Source organism: Gasterosteus aculeatus, chromosome 6 (assembly GCF_964276395.1).
Source record: "Gasterosteus aculeatus chromosome 6, fGasAcu3.hap1.1, whole genome shotgun sequence".
Classification (NCBI taxonomy): domain Eukaryota; kingdom Metazoa; phylum Chordata; class Actinopteri; order Perciformes; family Gasterosteidae; genus Gasterosteus; species Gasterosteus aculeatus.
In genome coordinates, this window is record NC_135693.1 from 17098853 (window position 1) to 17116422 (window position 17570).

Consider the following 17570-nt stretch of genomic DNA (forward strand, 5'->3'; position numbering starts at 1 on the left):
CGGAGAGGAGTAAGTTTGCAGAGATATTTATTTACACATTCAACTAGTAGCCGTTATATGAAAAGAAAGAACACTTTTTACAGTTTATTTACATCACCTGTAAGGCATCATGAAAAATCGTTACTCTGGAACTCGACAAAAAAACAAAACACATTGAGTTAAATGCTGAATGAATCTACGTGAAAGAATAAAAATAAAACTGAGAGCAAGATGAAACCTAAAGAAAGGAGGAGGGAAGATTTGTGGGGGACAAATGTCATTAATCTCATCTCATATTTGCAGCTGTGTGAATGTTTGGTGAATATTCCGGAGCGAGGAGGGACGAGGGAACGCTGAATCAGCCGCTGAGGATTCTGGGTATCAATCAATCAATCAATGGATCTCCTGCCTAGAAACAGGATCATATTGCACTTTGCTCCTTGAGGAGTCTAAAGCAGTGAAGATGAGTACAAACAGAGACAGAAAGCTCTTCATCATCGACACGTCTGTGTGAACTCAATTTAACAACGTTTATTATGAATGAAAAAAAAGGTTTGGTTCACATTGAAAAGTGTTAATAAATTCTTCTAGTTGTTGTTTAAGAACTCTTGTTGACGACCATCAAGTTAGATGTTAAGAGTTAAAGAGAAAACTTCTCAGGATCGAGAGACAAACTGAAAATTGGAAAAAGTGCATCTGACTGTAACAAACAAAGCTAATGGAAATGAAAACGCTCACAGATCACAAACATGTAGGAAATAAGGTTTGTTTTCACACCCAGTGGTCACATTTTAGTTTGTCATGAGACCAGATGGAAACCTGTTAATGGGAATTTATTACCTTTAAACCAACATTTTACCACAACTTCATTAGAGATTAATTGCACTCATTTAATTGTAATTAGTGTAAAATAAAAATAAACAAACAGCTCATGTTCCCAAAGTGCTTATTTTCTTCTATTGCTTCTTCGGATTCCCTGGAGGTGTTTTAAGAGTTTTCTTAGGAGGTGAATAAACTCAGAAAGTGTTGTTTGTAACCAATTAACGCACACGATGCCATCTTAAAAGTTTCGTACACGCATGTGTTAATCCTTTTTTACATGCATGTTTAACTGCATAACATCCTCCAGCTTCCAACATGTGGCACGGACTCCGTCTCCATCTGATGTTCAAGTACTTGCTCAGCAATTCGTTCATATTAGAACTTGAAACACAAAGACTTTTTGAGTTGACTTCCTAAATCGCTCATAGAGGTTACGAGTCTCAGTGTGAAGTCAGTGAGAATTTGAAGAAGTTTCTGTAGTTTTATTTTGGAGCGTAAAGCCAACGGTGCTTTTACCTTGAAGGGATCAAAAGTATATAACTCACTTCAAGACGACATGACTCGAACAGAGTTTAGCAATTCATACAAACATCAACACAAACGACAGGCTGGATGGGGAGTTTCCCCCCCAGTCGGAATTTCCCACTGTGACAAAAATACAAAAGTGGCGGTTTGGTCCACATTCTTAAGGCCTGCTGCTCATTTGCTGGTAGGTAAGTGGAGTGTGTGCGTGTCATGGAGAGGTAGGGGTGAAATGGAGGTGAAGGCTACACTCAGTGTGTGTAAATCAAAGGAGTGCTAATAACAGAGTGACAGGGCGGACGTGGAGGTGATGTAAAGCACTTGAGCGGCGTACGGCCTCTAGATTCTAATCCAGATTCAATAAAAGGAATCGCGCCATCTGGAACAGAGGAGTTTGATCGACGTTGCTTCACACTGAAGCAGAGTGTTATATGTTGAGGCAAAAAGTCGGAAGTATCTCCCGCGCAATTTCCTCATAAGAAAGAGTTGTAACATGTGCATGTTCCTTTTTTAAGAGTTCAACAAGCGTAACTTTAAATCTGCAGCGGAAATTGATCTATGCATTTTCACAGACGATGAAACAAGCGAGAAAAGTTTGGCTGCAAAGACTAAAAAGCTCAACTGCCAAGCGGAAACTAGTAAAAGCTAAAAGCCGAGCCGGCGGTGGTGCTCTGGAATCTGCCTGCAGGTTTCTATTGAACGCCGGTCGCCTGGTGTCCATCGACGGGACAGAGAAAACCTGCAGGCACTTGGCGCCCCGTTTGGTTTCCATCATGTAGATCCGTGCTGCAGGTATAAAGTGCTTTGATGAATATAGATCCTTGAAACACTGATTTTAAAATGTGATGGTCCCCTTAATGCTGCAGCGACGGTCCGTACGGATCATTTAGACCCAAACACTTTTAGCTAAACTTCATATAAATCGACATTTCATGAATTCATCTTCATGCAGTTTTCCCACTAAATTTCCCCCAATAAACTTTAGTACTATTCAACACATGGGGTCATGGAATAGTTGATTACCTGCAAAACCATAAAAATATCTAGTCTGCTTGGAGCTGATGAGATGTGTATTATTTCTTACTCGTTATCAGAAAGACTACATAGTAAAAAAAATCATTCCATTTCCTCCATTGCTTTTTGTGTTCTGTGTTTTCTTCCCTCATTCCGTTGTGTTTTCGCCTACAGATGAATGATTTTGAAGTTGGGGGCTGATTTATATGTTACCCCAGTATAACAGAGTCAGCTATGCTACTGCAGATCTACGTTCAAGCTGGAAATGCAAATTAATAATAGTGTCAAATCAAAAACCTACAGGGAGCAACAATAATAGTTAACGCAGAGGTCGTTTCTGAAGCCTTTAGAGAATCGTTAGCACCGACGACGAGAATTAGAGCCTCTCGGGAGAATTACGCCGGGCGCAATGCTCGGTGTTAGTGGTGTTTGTGTCCCGACGTGGAGGCAGAATCTCCACAAGCGAGTGAACATCTCCTTCCGTTAGGCAGGAGGAATAATACAGAGTTCATCTGATATTCAGTTTGCATTGGTGAGCTTCTCGGGGCTGGTAGATCAGGTACACTGCTGCTGAACGGCAGCCGCTTCTCCCCAATCTGTCTGGTGAAATACTGACAATGGCTGTTGAGGTTTGGACTTAACAAACCGCTCTGGTGTCGCCTCTCCGGCTCCAACACAGATTTAATTTCTTCCTTCCGGCAGCTCTTCTCCGGTACAAAATCCCGAACGTGGCTTCCACCTTCGCGACCGGCACCGTGTTCACTTAAAGCTTCGTAGCGACGCCTCCGGAGGGAAAGTTCAGCTTCGGGCTACGTAGCTTCAAGCTGCACGTCTAACCTCGGAGGGCCCGGCTGGCGTTCTCCTCTGAAGTTCAGGGTTGGCAGCATGAGCTTCAACCTTCACAGCTTGAAGAAAGGTGGCGTTAGCATCGAGGGCGGCTAGTGTTAGCTTCTAAAAGCTGGGCTGGAGTTTTTGTCCGTCTCTTTGTTTACATCCTTTGTCAAGGCAGAAAACACCTGAGAGAAAAAAAACAGAGGAAATCAATATCTGCTTTTCATTTAAAAATCATGGGCCGATCAGAAATAAATCTCTGTATCTTCAAAGCCCGGCGGCGTGCGCGTGCGGCTGACCTGAGCCCAGCGGCGGTTCCTGCTGATCATGTGCGTGTTGGCCATGGCGGTGAAGAGCGTGTGCGCCTGCAGGTCCTCCGGCAGGCGCGTTAGGAACTGGGCGATGTGGATGAAGTCCATCTGCAGCAGGACCTCCTCGAACAGCCGCAGGATACCGAGCCCCGTCCGGAACAGGCTCTCCTCCCCGTCCCGACAGAAGACGTCCCACACCCGACACGCCACGTCCAGGGGGAGCGACTTACTGTACAGGGTGAAGATCCTGCAGGGAGACGCACCAAACCTTGCGATCACTTCACAAAATCAAAGGGCTTTCATTTGAAAATGATATTTTGTTTGTTATTTGAACATCAGAGTTTTACAGTAAGCAGTAAATTGGAAGCAAAAAAAAACTAAAAGTGTTGTTGGAAAACTAAATTAGAGGCGGCGAGGTGAATTTCTGCCTGCAGTGTTTACAAGTTACTGACTGGATCAAAATAATACTGCACATCCTCAATTTACCACCAAATTCAAATGAATGATTGAAGTAGATCAGCTGCACACCACTTATTTAGCAGCGCAATATAGAAGATAAACATCTGAATACAGAATATTTGAAAGGCACCAACCAGTCGATCAGGTAAAGGTCGGGGGTCAGGTTGTTGATTTGGAAGTGGCTGAAGAGACGAGGAAGATTCTCCTCAAAGAAAACCTCAAAGGCGGCAAAATACTTCAACATCTAGCACAGACGGAGAGAGAGAGACAGCAAAGAGGTGATGAAGGGCCACGCGTGAACAAAATGGAGAACAGAGATAACAGTTACTTTGTGTGAGTGTGTCTACCAGCTCGTGGTCCACTCTGAAGAAGGCCATCTGACAGGGTTTATTGAGCAGGTTGGCGAAGGTGATGAAGGCCTCGGCCTCCTCCAGGTTGAGGATCAGCACAGCAGCGATGAACGACATTCCCTGGACCTGAAACATCACAACACAGACTCCAGATCAGCATGAGGCTACAAGTGTGGACCATTCAGTCTTTAATTTACAATTCTGTTACAGCCACTCGGAAATATTCAATATGTCCCATAAAACAAACCCAAAGAAACCATTGAAAAGCCTCCAGCGATCGTTGTTTTGAGGTGGACAAATGATCAAACTCACGTAGCCAATGTCAGGTCTGTAACAGGTGTAAGCCCCCAGCACGCTGTGGAGGAGGTCATGGTAGGGCCCGCCCTGCAGAGGCACAAGAGAATGTGGATATTTAAAGACAGAATGGAGGAGGAAGAGAAAGGACGGGTGTGGAGGCCGGTTGTAATCAAAGGAATTTGAGGAATGGAAGTTCCACGTCCTTCTGCGGGTTTTTTAGGAGGTGCGTGGCGGCTCTCTGCGAGCTCCACACCCCTCTTTACTGAAGCACGGTGTCACTTCCTTGAATGGTTGTCAGAGCGGCGAGTTGTAGGCTCCTCCTTCGCTTCCTCATCGCCCTTTGACCCCCAGAAGGTGCCAAGCGGACGAAACGTTCACACTGAAGTTCCAAAACTAACTTCACAGTGTAGGAAATACAACACACACACACACGTGTGTGTTAAAGATGGCATACCTTCTGGAAGATGAAGAGATAGGGGAAGGTTCTGGAAATGTCTAGTTTGATGAGGTCCAGGCTGGACTCTCTGTCAGCCAGAGACGCCCCTCCGTCTAACAGGAAAACGCACAAGATGGATGTTTACGTTTCATTTTAAGGCTCATTTTAAGTCGACTTCATTTCAGAACTGATGTTTTTTATATTCACCTTATGCTGCACACTCCACACAACACAGTTCAAATGGAATTGTACTGCTTTTCAACACCGGTAGTGTTGAAAACAACACTGAGCAGCTCACCCAGCAGTGAACGACATTCAGCGCCCTGAAGTCGCATATTTAGTAATGACTTTATAATGTCGCTTGGGTCAAATGTAATAAGTATCAAAGCATATCAGTCCACCTGCTTATCACACACACACACACACACACACACACACACACACACACACACACACACACACACACACACACACACACACACACACACACACACACACACACACACACACACACACACACAGCAGAGTTCCTGTAATCACTCCGACTGATAAAAGGGTAGTTCAAGGTTCGCACAGGGAGTTGGAATTTGTAGATGTACGCTAATCTCTACGTTTACTTTCTGGTCTGAGAAGCTTTTTGTAGCTTACAAACACCTCTGGGAAGGTTAAGGATGATAAAGCTGGAGACGCTAAACAAAGTAATTACACTTCTTGTTCTTTGTCTACTTCGCAGTCTAAACCCGCAGTAACATCACAAAAGAGGCCCGGTTCAGGAAGAGTTTTCAGAGTCCAGACTTGATGTTTCGTACCATTCTCACTGTCGTTGACTGAACTGGTTTCGCTGTAACTCCTCCACTTCTCTTTGGCTCTGGACAGGAAGATCTCATACAGCTCTACACACAGAGAGAAACACAGAATCAGGTTTCCACCTCAACGTGTGACAGAACAGGTCAGAAGCTGCCACACAGCTCGGAAACAATCGGATGCATCGAATCCATTTTTCTATTTTATATTTTTACGTTTAAAAGGAAATGTATGGTTCTATATTTTAAAATCCTCTTATTTTCTGCCTCCTTGTCTCCTCTGTCCTATATAAATCTCAGTCTCACTGAACATGACATCTTCTGACAGGGAGCGAGATGGATTTGTGCGAGCGCGTATCCGTTGGTACCTGGCGTGATGTTGAGCTCGTTGCCGATGGCGAGGCTCCACACTCGTCCTCTGACGCTGGGAGGAAGTCCTTGCCACCAGAGGTCCCTCACCCGCCTCGTTCCCTTCCTGCACACAAACACAACGAGAAAAATGAAAACACTGTTCCGGGGGAAAACACACAGACGCGCACACATGTTGTGTACACACAGCTGTGGAGACGTACACGCTGTCCCATTGAGGCAGGATCTCGTTGTTCCAGATCACCATGGCGTTGGAGATGCTGTCCTCCTGCCTGTGCCTCTCCTTCATCTGACGCTTCTTCCTCTGGGCTTCCTTCATCTCTGAGAGGAAGAACATTAACAGACGATCGAAGCGCCGGTTGCAATCAGCTGTTGACATTTTTCTCTGCGTAGGTTTGTGTTTACCTCTCCTCTTCGCTCCTGCGACCATCTCATCGTACTCCATTTTGTGTCTCTGAGTTTCCTCCACAGATTTGGCAGGAAGGTTCCTGAAGGGCAGAGAAGCAGTCAGACAGACGGACACTCAAATAATGACTCGACTTCAAGTATGTATGAAAGATCCAGGTAATCAGAGCATGCTGACGCCACTCTTCACTGGTGAAAAGCGCTCCAAGGTTTTAACAAAAGAAGGGCGAGTTACTCTTCAACTCAAATCTGAAATATTTTCACTTTGCAGCAGAAATGACCGCGTGTCAGGATTTACTCCGGAGATAAGAATCTGGTTTCATTGGATCAGAGCGTGCGTTTCATACGTTCGACATGCAGAAAATTTAATGGAGTACTTATAACTAAAGTGTGTTGGGGCTACAACTAACAATAATTTCCAAAATCAATTTATTTGTCAGTTTCTGGGGTGGATTATTATTATCTATTATTATCATATTTGGTTTTATCTATTTGCATCTTAAATATCAGCTCAGGTTCCTGTGGCAGTTGGTAAGACTGTAACAAATCAACAACGTAACAAATGACAACCAGTCTGCGGCTGAACGGGACGGTTACTCACGCTGGACGGTCCTCCAGGATGAGAGCGGTGGTGGAGAGCGGCTCAAACTCCAGGTTCTTCCTCCTGGCTGCAGCCGAGGGAAGCGGAGCGCCCGCGGACTCTCCCGCGTCCTCCTCCAGCTCTTCCTGTGGACACAACGAAGAGACAGCGGCTGTCAGATGAACTCCTCATGCAGCTGCAGTTCTACCTTGTGATGGGCAACACATTCATGATACTTCATGCGTATCCACATCGAAGACCAGATATCATTGAAGGTTTCAGCAAAAGATTTCTTTTCTTGGCTGTAAAAGTCGCATCACAAGAGTATTCTACAATATATATATTATATCCACATATCTACTGATTATTTTATCAAAACTCTTATTGCGTGTACTACTACTTACTCTTTTAAGTGTACACTGGATATTGGGGTATGAGGTCACAACATAAAACGGTAAAGTCATTTGATTTTATTCCACATCCTCTGTGTTAGTTCCACCAGCGACTGTAAAGGTTTCTTTATAATGGGGCAAAAGGGCAAACTCCATTTGCAGGGGGGGGGGACCAAGTGATGCAAAGCTACTAACGGGCAAAGGTTAAAATACGGACATTTGGTTAAAATAATTCATAATGATCTTACAATCCACAAATAATTTCCCATATAGTTGATTAGCATGTTTCGTGGTGTGAACGTTGTTTACGGGTGAACGCCTGATGCGTATGGCGTGTATGCGGTTTGTATGTATGCGTTTGCGTGGACTTGTGTACCCGAGGCCTAACGTTGGCCTTCACTCGCAGGACGGGGGAGTGGGGGTAAGGGGGGGAGAGACAGCTGCGTGTCAACAGGACAACAAGGCTTCTGTACTCTCATTTCCCAGCGCTGCCAGCAGAGGGAGTAAGAGTTCACTCTGACTGACTATGGAAAATTCAACTGGTGCTGCTTCGTCATCAGCTCCATGAAGCAAGCGAGAGTCACATTTAGATAAATCAGGTGACGCTGCTGCGTATCATTGACATAGTTTTTTAACAATCCCAAGCCGCATCATTTGAACACCTCATTCTAAAACTCTTCCCTTCTGGTTTGGGCCCAGATAGCGGAGCTGCCTCTGGGCTCTGCTCCCATTCAGCCAGAACAGGTCCAGTGAGGTCCAACTCTAACGTCGGGGGATCGATCTGGCTCACAGTTGTGTTTCCGTTCACCCCGAAGGCGTTGAATGGGGACTTTGTAGTGTTGCCATGTTTGAAACAGGAAAGAGACAAACCATTGTCGCTAGGTCGACAGATACTTTTAGTTAGGGTGTATTACATAAAGGAGTAACAAGATGCAAAAAGGATGCAAATTGTATAAACTATTTTGTGATAAACACCAGAGGCGGACAATGAGGACTGCTACGCCATGACAGTTATCATTTTAGAAGTAATTCCTGCTTTTGCTGCTCAAACTGAATTCAAAGGAAACATTTTAAAGTATGCTTGCTTCCTCCTCTTCCTCTTCCTCCTCCTCCTCCTCCATAGTTGTGTGTCTGACGTGTCAACCAAGTGAAGCCAAACCACCTCTGGCCACTTCCTTCATCATGTGAGCGGAGGCAGCTCACAGGCCAGCGGCTGTCGGAGGGTTTGCTGTTAGCACCATCAGCACCGTCAGCTTTCAGTCTTTCTCCGCCGCCTTCAGACTGCACACCAAGGTCAGAGACCCTCCCTGGAGCCCAAATCACTATAGAAGGGATGTGCCGTCTTCATCAAGCTTAGAGTGCCAACGAGGCCTCCAGCTCAAGGATTATTTGGAAGCAGCTGTGTCGAACACTTTTTTTAGTGTTTGTCCAATATGAAAACCAAACCCCAACTGATTAAATTCCACTCTAGGGAAGCAGTGCTGCTGCCGTTGTGTGCACGTGTGTGCACGTGTGTTCAGACTACCACCTGCCCTAGACAACAGGAGAGGAACAGCTGTGTATATGTTTGAATGCATAATTGCATCACGGCTGGCAAGACCTTAAAACACGCACCAGGTGGGGAATACAGGGTTCAATTGCACATGTGCGTGTGTATGTGTGCGTGTGTGGGGGTTGGTAGTGGTCTGCATCCTCAGCTGCAGGCAGCGTGCGGACGTTGCCTAGCGACCAGCTACACACAGTAAATCCATTCAGCAGTCTCTAGCAAGCCATTATGTTGTATGTAAACAGATGCAGGCTAACTGCATTAGCCTGCATTAGCCTGGTGGCGGTGTGTTTAAAGAGCCGACCTCCTGCGTGGACGAGGGGGAGTCGGGGTCCGTCGTTGGATCGTCTGGAACGGGGGTCTTGCCAAACAGTCGCCACCCTGTTGCATTGTGGGACAATGCCTTGGGCTCTTTGGATTTCCTAGAAAACAGGCTCCTGAAAGAAGAAGACAGAAGGAAAATGATTAGTACCGATGGCAGATCCGCTCAAACTGAACTTCAACGAACATAACTGGAAGCAACAAAGTGATTGAATGAATCCACACAGTATTCCAGCGTAGTCAGAGTCATAACTATGATGTATCGTACCAGAACCTCAAAAACATTGCTTTGGGAATATGAAAAAGCAGTCAGAGTGTGCGCGGCAGAGTGAGATGTTGCACGTAAGTCCAGATGTATTTCTGGTGATGACGATTTGAGCTCTGCAGGAAACCGGCTCCACACAGGAAGCCACAAATCAAAACATTAAGGCAAAACATCTACAAAAGCAACAAGGGAAAAAACTTTGATCCAGAAAACTCCACCTGCTGCAGGTCGGACTGACACGTTAAACTGCACCATTGGTCCACATAACAATGAAAATAAGTTTACAATACTGACAGAAGGACTGATCTTTAAAATGTGAGATCGTTTTTTTTCTCTACTGAAGGAAAATCTGTAGGTTTCCACAGTGTTTAATTGGCATTCTTATAATTGGACTTTTGTTTTCCATGGTAGACGGTTCCCAAAAAGGAAAAAGAACATCTCTACAACATCATTCTAAGGAAGTTCCTCTCCAAATCAATACGTGGGTACTTAACAAGCACCATCTCACAATATTGTTTTGGTTTTTCCTATAATTCATATAATAAAAATGTGGAGTTCTTGATGTCAGACTTAAAAGCTGCAGAAAAAATAATTCAGCTCCACGTAAACAAAAGAAAGAAACAGCTGTGCAGAGTGAAGATGTAATGAGGGAGATTAATCTCTCATCATTATTCGTGCAGCTGCAGCGCTTTTTGAAGTGATGCTGGAGCAGAAAAAGCTGCCAGATCAACAGCTTTTAATGTGCTCCAGTGAAAGGAGAGTTTGAGGGTCAGCTGGTGGAAAGAGAAAGAGGGAAGGAGGCAGAGGAACCGGAGGATTATGAAAAGGAAGTGAACACACACAGCGACTCAAGCAGACAGCCAAGTAAATATTATTCCTCCCGTTTCTGCTGGCTCGACTTTATTCACTCAGAAGAGTTTTCTTGTAATTATTCATTTATTCATAAACTGTGTAGTTTTGTTGAGTGACTGTTACAACCTTATTAACTGCATTTTGTTTTCTGGGTGCATTCTGACTGAATTTAAGTTGATGTAACAAGTCTGAACTAACTTATTTTTGTCATTGTTTAGTGAAAAACAGACAATTGTCAAAAATACAAAATAATGAACTGTTACTTAACGTAAGGATCATTTGAATTTATTACTGAATGGCAAATATTCTTTACACCTTTTAACCTGATTCCTGCTTGATGTATTGTAAGTAGAAGAACACAGTAACATTCTTGTCCTTATTGTAGTTGTCATGCAACAAGTGAAACCACATGTCAGAATTAGAAAAGAGGAAGGTTTTTTTTCTATTTTCTTTGACTGTTTTACAGTAAACAACAGATCTGGCTTTTGGGTTCTTACTGAGGGAAACATGAAGATCACAGAACACCTGAGAAACCCGGAGGATCAAACACTGAACAGCAGCATCGGCTTCAGCAAATCACAAGAAAACGCTCAAATGCACCAAATAGATGCCATCAGCCTTCTGGAGAGAAGAAAGCGAGACGCTCGCAGCGTCAGTCGGCCTGACGCAGCAGGTCAGGTTGTCGCTTCTCATCCTCCAGCACTGGCAAACATAAAACGCCGCGTCTCCCTCGGCGCCGGTCGCAACCAGCGCCTCCTCGGATCAGAAAGCGCCTTGTTCTCCCGCTGGTGTCAGATGTTAAAAGAGGCTCAGCAGAGAAGCCTTCTGCATAGGGAATAAAAACGTAACCTTAAACACACGTTCTGGAGACAGTTTACACGTTGGCCTTGATATGAGAGCAGTTTTCAATCTTTAAAATGTACTTAATTCAAAATTCTGATTTCATGACCTAAAAGGCTGCTGTTCTAAAATGCACCTGTTCCAAAATCAGGGACTAACATTTAAAATATGCGTACCAGGTGTGTTTGTGAACATGATACCAGGGAGCATCTTGAATCCCAGCACAGATGCTGCCGATCAGACGGTTTACAGCCTTCAGTTTATCTTTTAGCTCATAAACAAGAGTAAAAGTGGTCAGATGAAGGCCGACGCGTGCTGCCTCTTCTGTTCTTTCTGTTTACCTGCCGGTAACCAGAGACGCTCTCGTGTGATTGGTCAATAATTCTCAGACTACAAACAGAAACCGGAATGCTTCCAAGTGGAAAACCTGTCTGAGTGGCCTCCACATTCGGTTTATGGGTCATTATGTTTCTGAAATAAGCAGAACATTTCAGTGCTATTCTGTTGCTGAACCAACCGCTCAATGCCACCGTGGCTGATTACACGCCGTGTTGATATTAAGAAGGTTCATTATTCTACGGTTGAACCTTGAAACAATACAGAATGTTACAAACAGCCAGATGCTGTCGAAAGGTTGAACGGCTCTCGGCTGATTTTGAGTTACAGCCTAAATAAAAGGAGCGATCCTGGTTGTATTTGTTAGAATTACTCAGGAGTTGATTTGATCTGCAGTGTGAAGCAAACAGCCAGCGTGGAGGCTTCCCAGCAGGCCAGTTTTCTCTCCGACTGTCTGGATTTCCTCTGAGACGTTGTGACATTCAAGCCAGCTGCTGCGGGCCGCGTCCAAACCAAGAACCAGACGGGGATTAAACAACATCTGTGAGGTGTTACTGCATCAGTGATCGCCCTCTAAAAACTGCACCCAGCTCAACTTTCACTTCCTTGTGTGTCTTTTACAAGAATGCTGCCAGGGTGCAGTTCCACTTTGCTCAGCTTGACTGCTGGTGATCAAATATCACAATTGGAGCTGAAGTAGAGCCGCAAGAAAGAGTGAGTGTGTTTGAGAGGCGGTGGAGGGGAGGAGGGGGGGGTATTTTTTTCCTAGCTGTGGCACAAAACAATGAGGTCTACATTCTGAATCCCTCTACGGTCACCAAGGAGCCCACAGCTCTGTCGGAATAATCACAGAAGTCTAACATGTGGCAGACAACTCAGAGGCCTGGATGCAGTCTAGTATTGTGGGAAACAAACCGAATGAAGAATCTGAATCTGTATCACAAGACGTGAACTTGATCTGGACGATCCCTTACAGCCAATAATAGAAGATGGTGCAGCGATTTAATGCTGAAGCCCAACGATTCACACTACATCAGCAGCAGGTCCACGGACAACCGCCCACAGCGTCCTAGAAGAACTCCTACGGTTTCTAAAAGGTTTAAAACAAACAGCGCCACAGCTGTCAGCCGACCTCCAGGCCGCAGCTTTTGACCGACTCCTGAAAAGCCTTGCAGGCTTCCTGGTGTTAGTGGGAGCACACGGTGCTGCTGGTGTGTCAGGACTTGTGGCTCACAGCAGATCAGAAAAAAAAGGTTAAGGTGTGGCACCATCGAGGCCGATACGACGGCGCTCTCCTTCTAGGACGAGCTCCGTCGTAACGGGACATGTTTGAGGATCGCGTTCTGGAGGTTGGGCTGGTATGAATGAACTATACCAGAATATAACCACAATTTATTGATTTAATCACTTTGTTTGAGGATAATAACCGTTTCGGGGGCTATGAGGCAAATGTGTTTAATAAATGAATACTTCTTAGTATTAACACTTAAGTTTACAAGATGTAAAATCAAATACTGTAAATGTCATGAGCGACACAAAGAAAAATAATAACGGTCCATTTCGAAGGCGTGTTTGCAGTATTTCTGGCTAAACAGCAGCGAGTGTGGTTGTTGAAAAGGATCATGTGATTGTGCCCAAAGCCTCCATTGTTCACAGAGCGAGTTGGTTTCCGTGGCTGACAGGCGGACACGGCGTCTCTGCTGCATCATGGCGGCCACGTGGAGGTTAAACGGCCTGATGGAGGAGAACTGGAGCGCGGAGGGAGCAGTGAATGTGGGCCAAGCCCCGAGGAAAGAGGCTGCACCGAGTCAATGCTCACTGAGATCTGCTGTATCACTTACTGCGCATACGCCAAAGTGGGGCACGATTAACATGCACGCTATTACGCTACACAGACGGAGGCTCGCAGCGTCTATGAAAAGAAGCAGATACGTCAAATGGTCAAGTCTATCATCCCGTTTAATCCCTGCTAGAAGAGAAACTGATGTTAAATAAGGAATCATCCCACCGCATCTCTGGCTCATCTTGGGACACAAGGATTTATGTGTGTGTTCATCAGATTATCCCCAAATGTGGTTATAACAAACTACCTTCGTTTTCCGTGAGGGATTCAAGAGAAAAGGCACGTTTCTGCAGGAGAAATGCGTTTAGTCGCCAAACGTCATGTTTTGTTTCTGTTGAAGTCTCTTTTCCTCTTCTTTGGCGTGTGGTTACTGATGCAACCGGGCTCCGATTGGACAGTAAGAACTGCCCCCCCCCCCCCCCCCCCCCAAAGCGGAACATAACGTTGTGATTCATCAGTTGAACCACGTCAAGAACTCTAATAGCTGACCAAAACACATCGCGACCACGTCTGGCTTACTCATTAACCGACGCCGCCTCTCCTTAAAATGGATCACGACATTCCCGCTTGTCAACGTCTCTCTACCTGTTAAAATGTTCTGAAGTCATCCGGGTCACGCGTTGAATCGTCGCTGCTGTCAGAACGATCAATTAGTCATTTATTGTGCAAGCGTTAAACAGTCGCTGGTTTTGGAGGACTGCACTGGAATATATGTAAGAAATTCATACATTGCTATTTATTCCCTCTGATCCGGACCCTCTTGACTTTGGACAGACGTCACAATGACATCGGCTCGTTCCAGAGTTCAATCCCAATTACCCCAAAATACAAATTAGTCACGTCAGCTACTCCTGTGCAGTTGTTGTACAAACAAGTGGGCGATTAAGACAAAAGAGAAGTCAACCATCCTAAAACCAAAACTAAGATAACAAATTCCAGCAGTTTGAGCGCAAGGGAACTCCGCTGGAGGCCCAATGTGGAGAATGATGCCACGCTGGTGGTGATGATCGTGAAGATGAAGAGTTACACAATCCTCAACAAAAGCACTTTTAACGGAAAACCATTCAACATGCCAAAAAAAAAAACTGTCACATTTGACAGTTTCTGAAGTTTATTGTCAGCTGGTGTCCTCCAGGCGAGGCTGATAAACTGACTGTTCTTTCTCCTTCACATAGAAAGTACATTTTCCGGCTTATGATCAGACGGACTTGATGAAGCCTATTTGGATCTCACCACTCAAGCATTGGTCTGTAATGCAGGAATTGTGTGATGTAAATGATATTTGCATCAGCTGCTGCATTCCCTAAAATCTACAGTAAAAGGAGATGAATGCACAAGGAGGTCTGTTTGTGTTGTGTATCAGGAGTTGTGGGTAAACTCTTAATATTAACTTTAACGGTTTGTAGAATATCAGAGTGAGAATCTAAGGGGACGAGGATCGGCCGCTGGAGAGCGAAGTGAATCCTCTACTGAGCGTGTGTTTGGGTTGAGTAATGATTGTTTGGCTTGCTGGCACTCGTCGCCTGCAGGCCTTTTACGACACGTGACGCGGGCTGTGCGTGGACGTTTGCACTATACGCGGACACTCGCTCGCGGTTACCTGGTGAAGAAATCTGCTATGCCGAACCTCTTTGGCATGAGCTTCAGGTCCGAGCCGTCCGCCTCCTGGGTCACATCGGGCAGCTTGTCCGGGGCGCTCTGCCTGCGACCCGCTTCCAAAACGCCCCTGAAGTCCCCCTCGCAGCCCTCGTCTCCGAAATAAAACCCCCCATCGTCGTCGGGGGACAACGGCGTGGCGTCGCAGCTGAGGGACAACACGGTGTTGGAGTTAGTCCTCAAACTCTGCGGCCTGACGGGCAGACTGAGGTCACCGAATTCGTCCTCCGCGGTGGACCGGCAGGACGGGGGCGGTTTGGCACTTGGTCCCAGGGTGGGGGAGTCCTTGGGTGGGTCGAGGGAGTGGGGGACGCCGGTCGCATTGTCCCCCGGGTACCGAGAGCTCTGCCGCGTCTCCCCCAGGTCAAGGTCCACGTCGGAGTGGTTCTCGGGGGAAGAGTCCGAGTCGGACCAGTCGCACGTTGCTCTGGCGTTGGTCACGATGTGGAAACCGCCGTTCACAGCTTTAACTCCCGCGCACTGACCGAGTGTCTGGTCCAGAACCAGCGCCCCTGTCTGTTTACAGCAAGCCAGGTCGGCTTCGGGGCTGCCAACATCCCCGTTTGCCATGTTTACATCCGGACCCCCGAGGGCCGTGCAAGCGCCGTCCCGCTGGTGCTTCCCCGTGCACGGCTGCCGGTCGGGGGGCAGGAAGGTCCTGGTGCAGCCGGTGGCCTCTTCTCCCGGCGTGGCGTCGTCGTCGTCGGAATCCGGGGTTTCCCCTTCGCTTTCCCCCGCGGGAGGCTGCCTCGTCCCTCCGCCCCGGTCCCCTGAAACCCGAACCTCGAGCACAGCTGGACGGGAAGCGCCTGTGGTCCCCGAGAGGCCTCCTCCGCCTACGACCACCCCCGGCTCCTCCTGGCCGGATGACTCGTTGAATCCGTTCAGGACGCCGCGAACCCCCGATGTCACGCGGCCGCCGGTCAACTGGACGGGGGGGCAGTTCTCCGCAGCGACCACATCCAACGTGATCTCCCTCTCGCGTAGGGGCGGCTGAGCCGAGGCGTCTCTGTTTGCATTCCTCTCGTTACCGGTGACATAAACGTGACCCCTCCCGGCTTCCTGACCCCCGCTGACCCCGGCGCGCGGCGCGGCGCTGCGGTCCTTCAGCGCTACGTAGCGTCCGCGAGCCGCCGGCCCCTCTCCCGCGTCGGCGGCGCCCTCTTCGTTCTCGTTCAAGTCGACGGCGAGCGCACCTCCGTTCTCCTTCGTCGTTTCCATGGCGACTCAGTCCGTCGAGCGAGCCTTGACCCCGGGCGTGAAATCCCGCAACGAGTCCACCCGCCCGGTCGGCCCGGCTCCGCAGCGGCAGCAAAAGCAGCAGCAGGTTTTGTTGTTCTTTGAAGAAGGGGCTACCATTTTAGCCTTCAACGTTACCCGATACTCACCGCGTGGGACATGTCAGTCCTTTAATGTCTCACAGTGACTGTATTAGTTCCGTCTCGAGAATACAACGGCGCCGCCGGACAGAAGATTAATTAAATCCCCTCTGCGTTTCTAACTGGCTGCATCAGCGGCATTCCGGCCACAGTCCAGCGCCATCTTGAAAATACCCCAACAATGACGTCATTACCGCCCCCCTCCCCTCCGGCTCGCGCCCTGATTCGCTGAAAGGAAAACAGGGCCACCTGCTGGACGCCGCTTGTAACTGCAGCAGATATTCAGAATGTAGCAGCAGTGAGTACAACGATTCTTCACTGAGGTAGAAGATCGTAGTCAGCAGGACACTGTCGTTAATCAAAGAGGGCTGAAGCTGCATAACCAGTGTGTGGAAGCCCAAAACAGCCAACTATAAAACAACTTATTATAGTCTCTACAATAAAAGCTGGCTATGTGATTATCTTTGGATAACAAGATAATTGATTTATTATCACAAGGACACAAGTTGTGTCCTCTTATTACTTAAAATGGTTAGGTGGAATCCTTATATGTAAATTAGTAAGTAAAGTACAAAGTTCAATATGTCCATTTGTAGTGCAGTAGGGACATAAAGCTGAATAAATCTGGGTGAACACTATATGAACCTATTAACGACTTTGATGTCTTTAAAGGGTTGATTCTGACCCACCAGTCCCACATGAACACAAACTGACTAACCGATTGATGAGCAGTGACCCCTTTGTTCTGTTTTCAGCATACTCTTACACTGATATTTTAAGTAGGTGTTCCTTTAGAAATAAAAACACATTTTTGGCCTTAAGCATTATTATTATGCTTTAACGTCATAGCGATTTCTTATCATTTTCTTATAGTGTACATTTTGGAATCTTTTACGATGCACCTTCAGGACCGAAACACGGCTGTTTCCGGGTTACAGTTGAACCGTATCAGTGGACACAAC

At 46.6% G+C, this 17570-nt stretch overlaps 1 protein-coding gene across 1 annotated transcript; it reads right to left on the minus strand.

Moving 5' to 3' along the window:
* Nucleotides 1–10: 10 nt before the first annotated feature.
* Nucleotides 11–17490, minus strand: LOC120821070 (TBC1 domain family member 12). Its single transcript, XM_040179457.2, has 13 exons — nt 15174–17490; nt 9421–9553; nt 7200–7324; nt 6599–6681; nt 6397–6514; nt 6193–6299; nt 5831–5914; nt 5040–5134; nt 4601–4672; nt 4286–4414; nt 4073–4182; nt 3468–3726; nt 11–3353 (listed from the first exon to the last, which is right to left on the minus strand). The coding sequence occupies exons 1-13, from the start codon at nt 16448–16450 to the stop codon at nt 3282–3284; spliced, it is 2664 nt and encodes an 887-aa protein (XP_040035391.2). The 5' UTR covers nt 16451–17490; the 3' UTR covers nt 11–3281.
* Between the last annotated feature and the right edge of the window lie 80 nt (nt 17491–17570).

What these genes read in the sequence shown, in the direction of transcription:
- LOC120821070 (XM_040179457.2), bottom strand. Translation starts at nt 16,450, where the DNA reads ATGGAAACGACGAAGGAGAACGGAGGTGCGCTCGCCGTCGACTTGAAC. An exon ending in ACAGACCTGACATTGGCTAC is followed by an intron (nt 4,415 to 4,600) that starts GTGAGTTTGATC and finishes GTGATGTTTCAG; the next exon opens with GTCCAGGGAATGTCGTTCAT. An exon ending in GACCTTTACCTGATCGACTG is followed by an intron (nt 3,727 to 4,072) that starts GTTGGTGCCTTT and finishes GTCTCCCTGCAG; the next exon opens with GATCTTCACCCTGTACAGTA.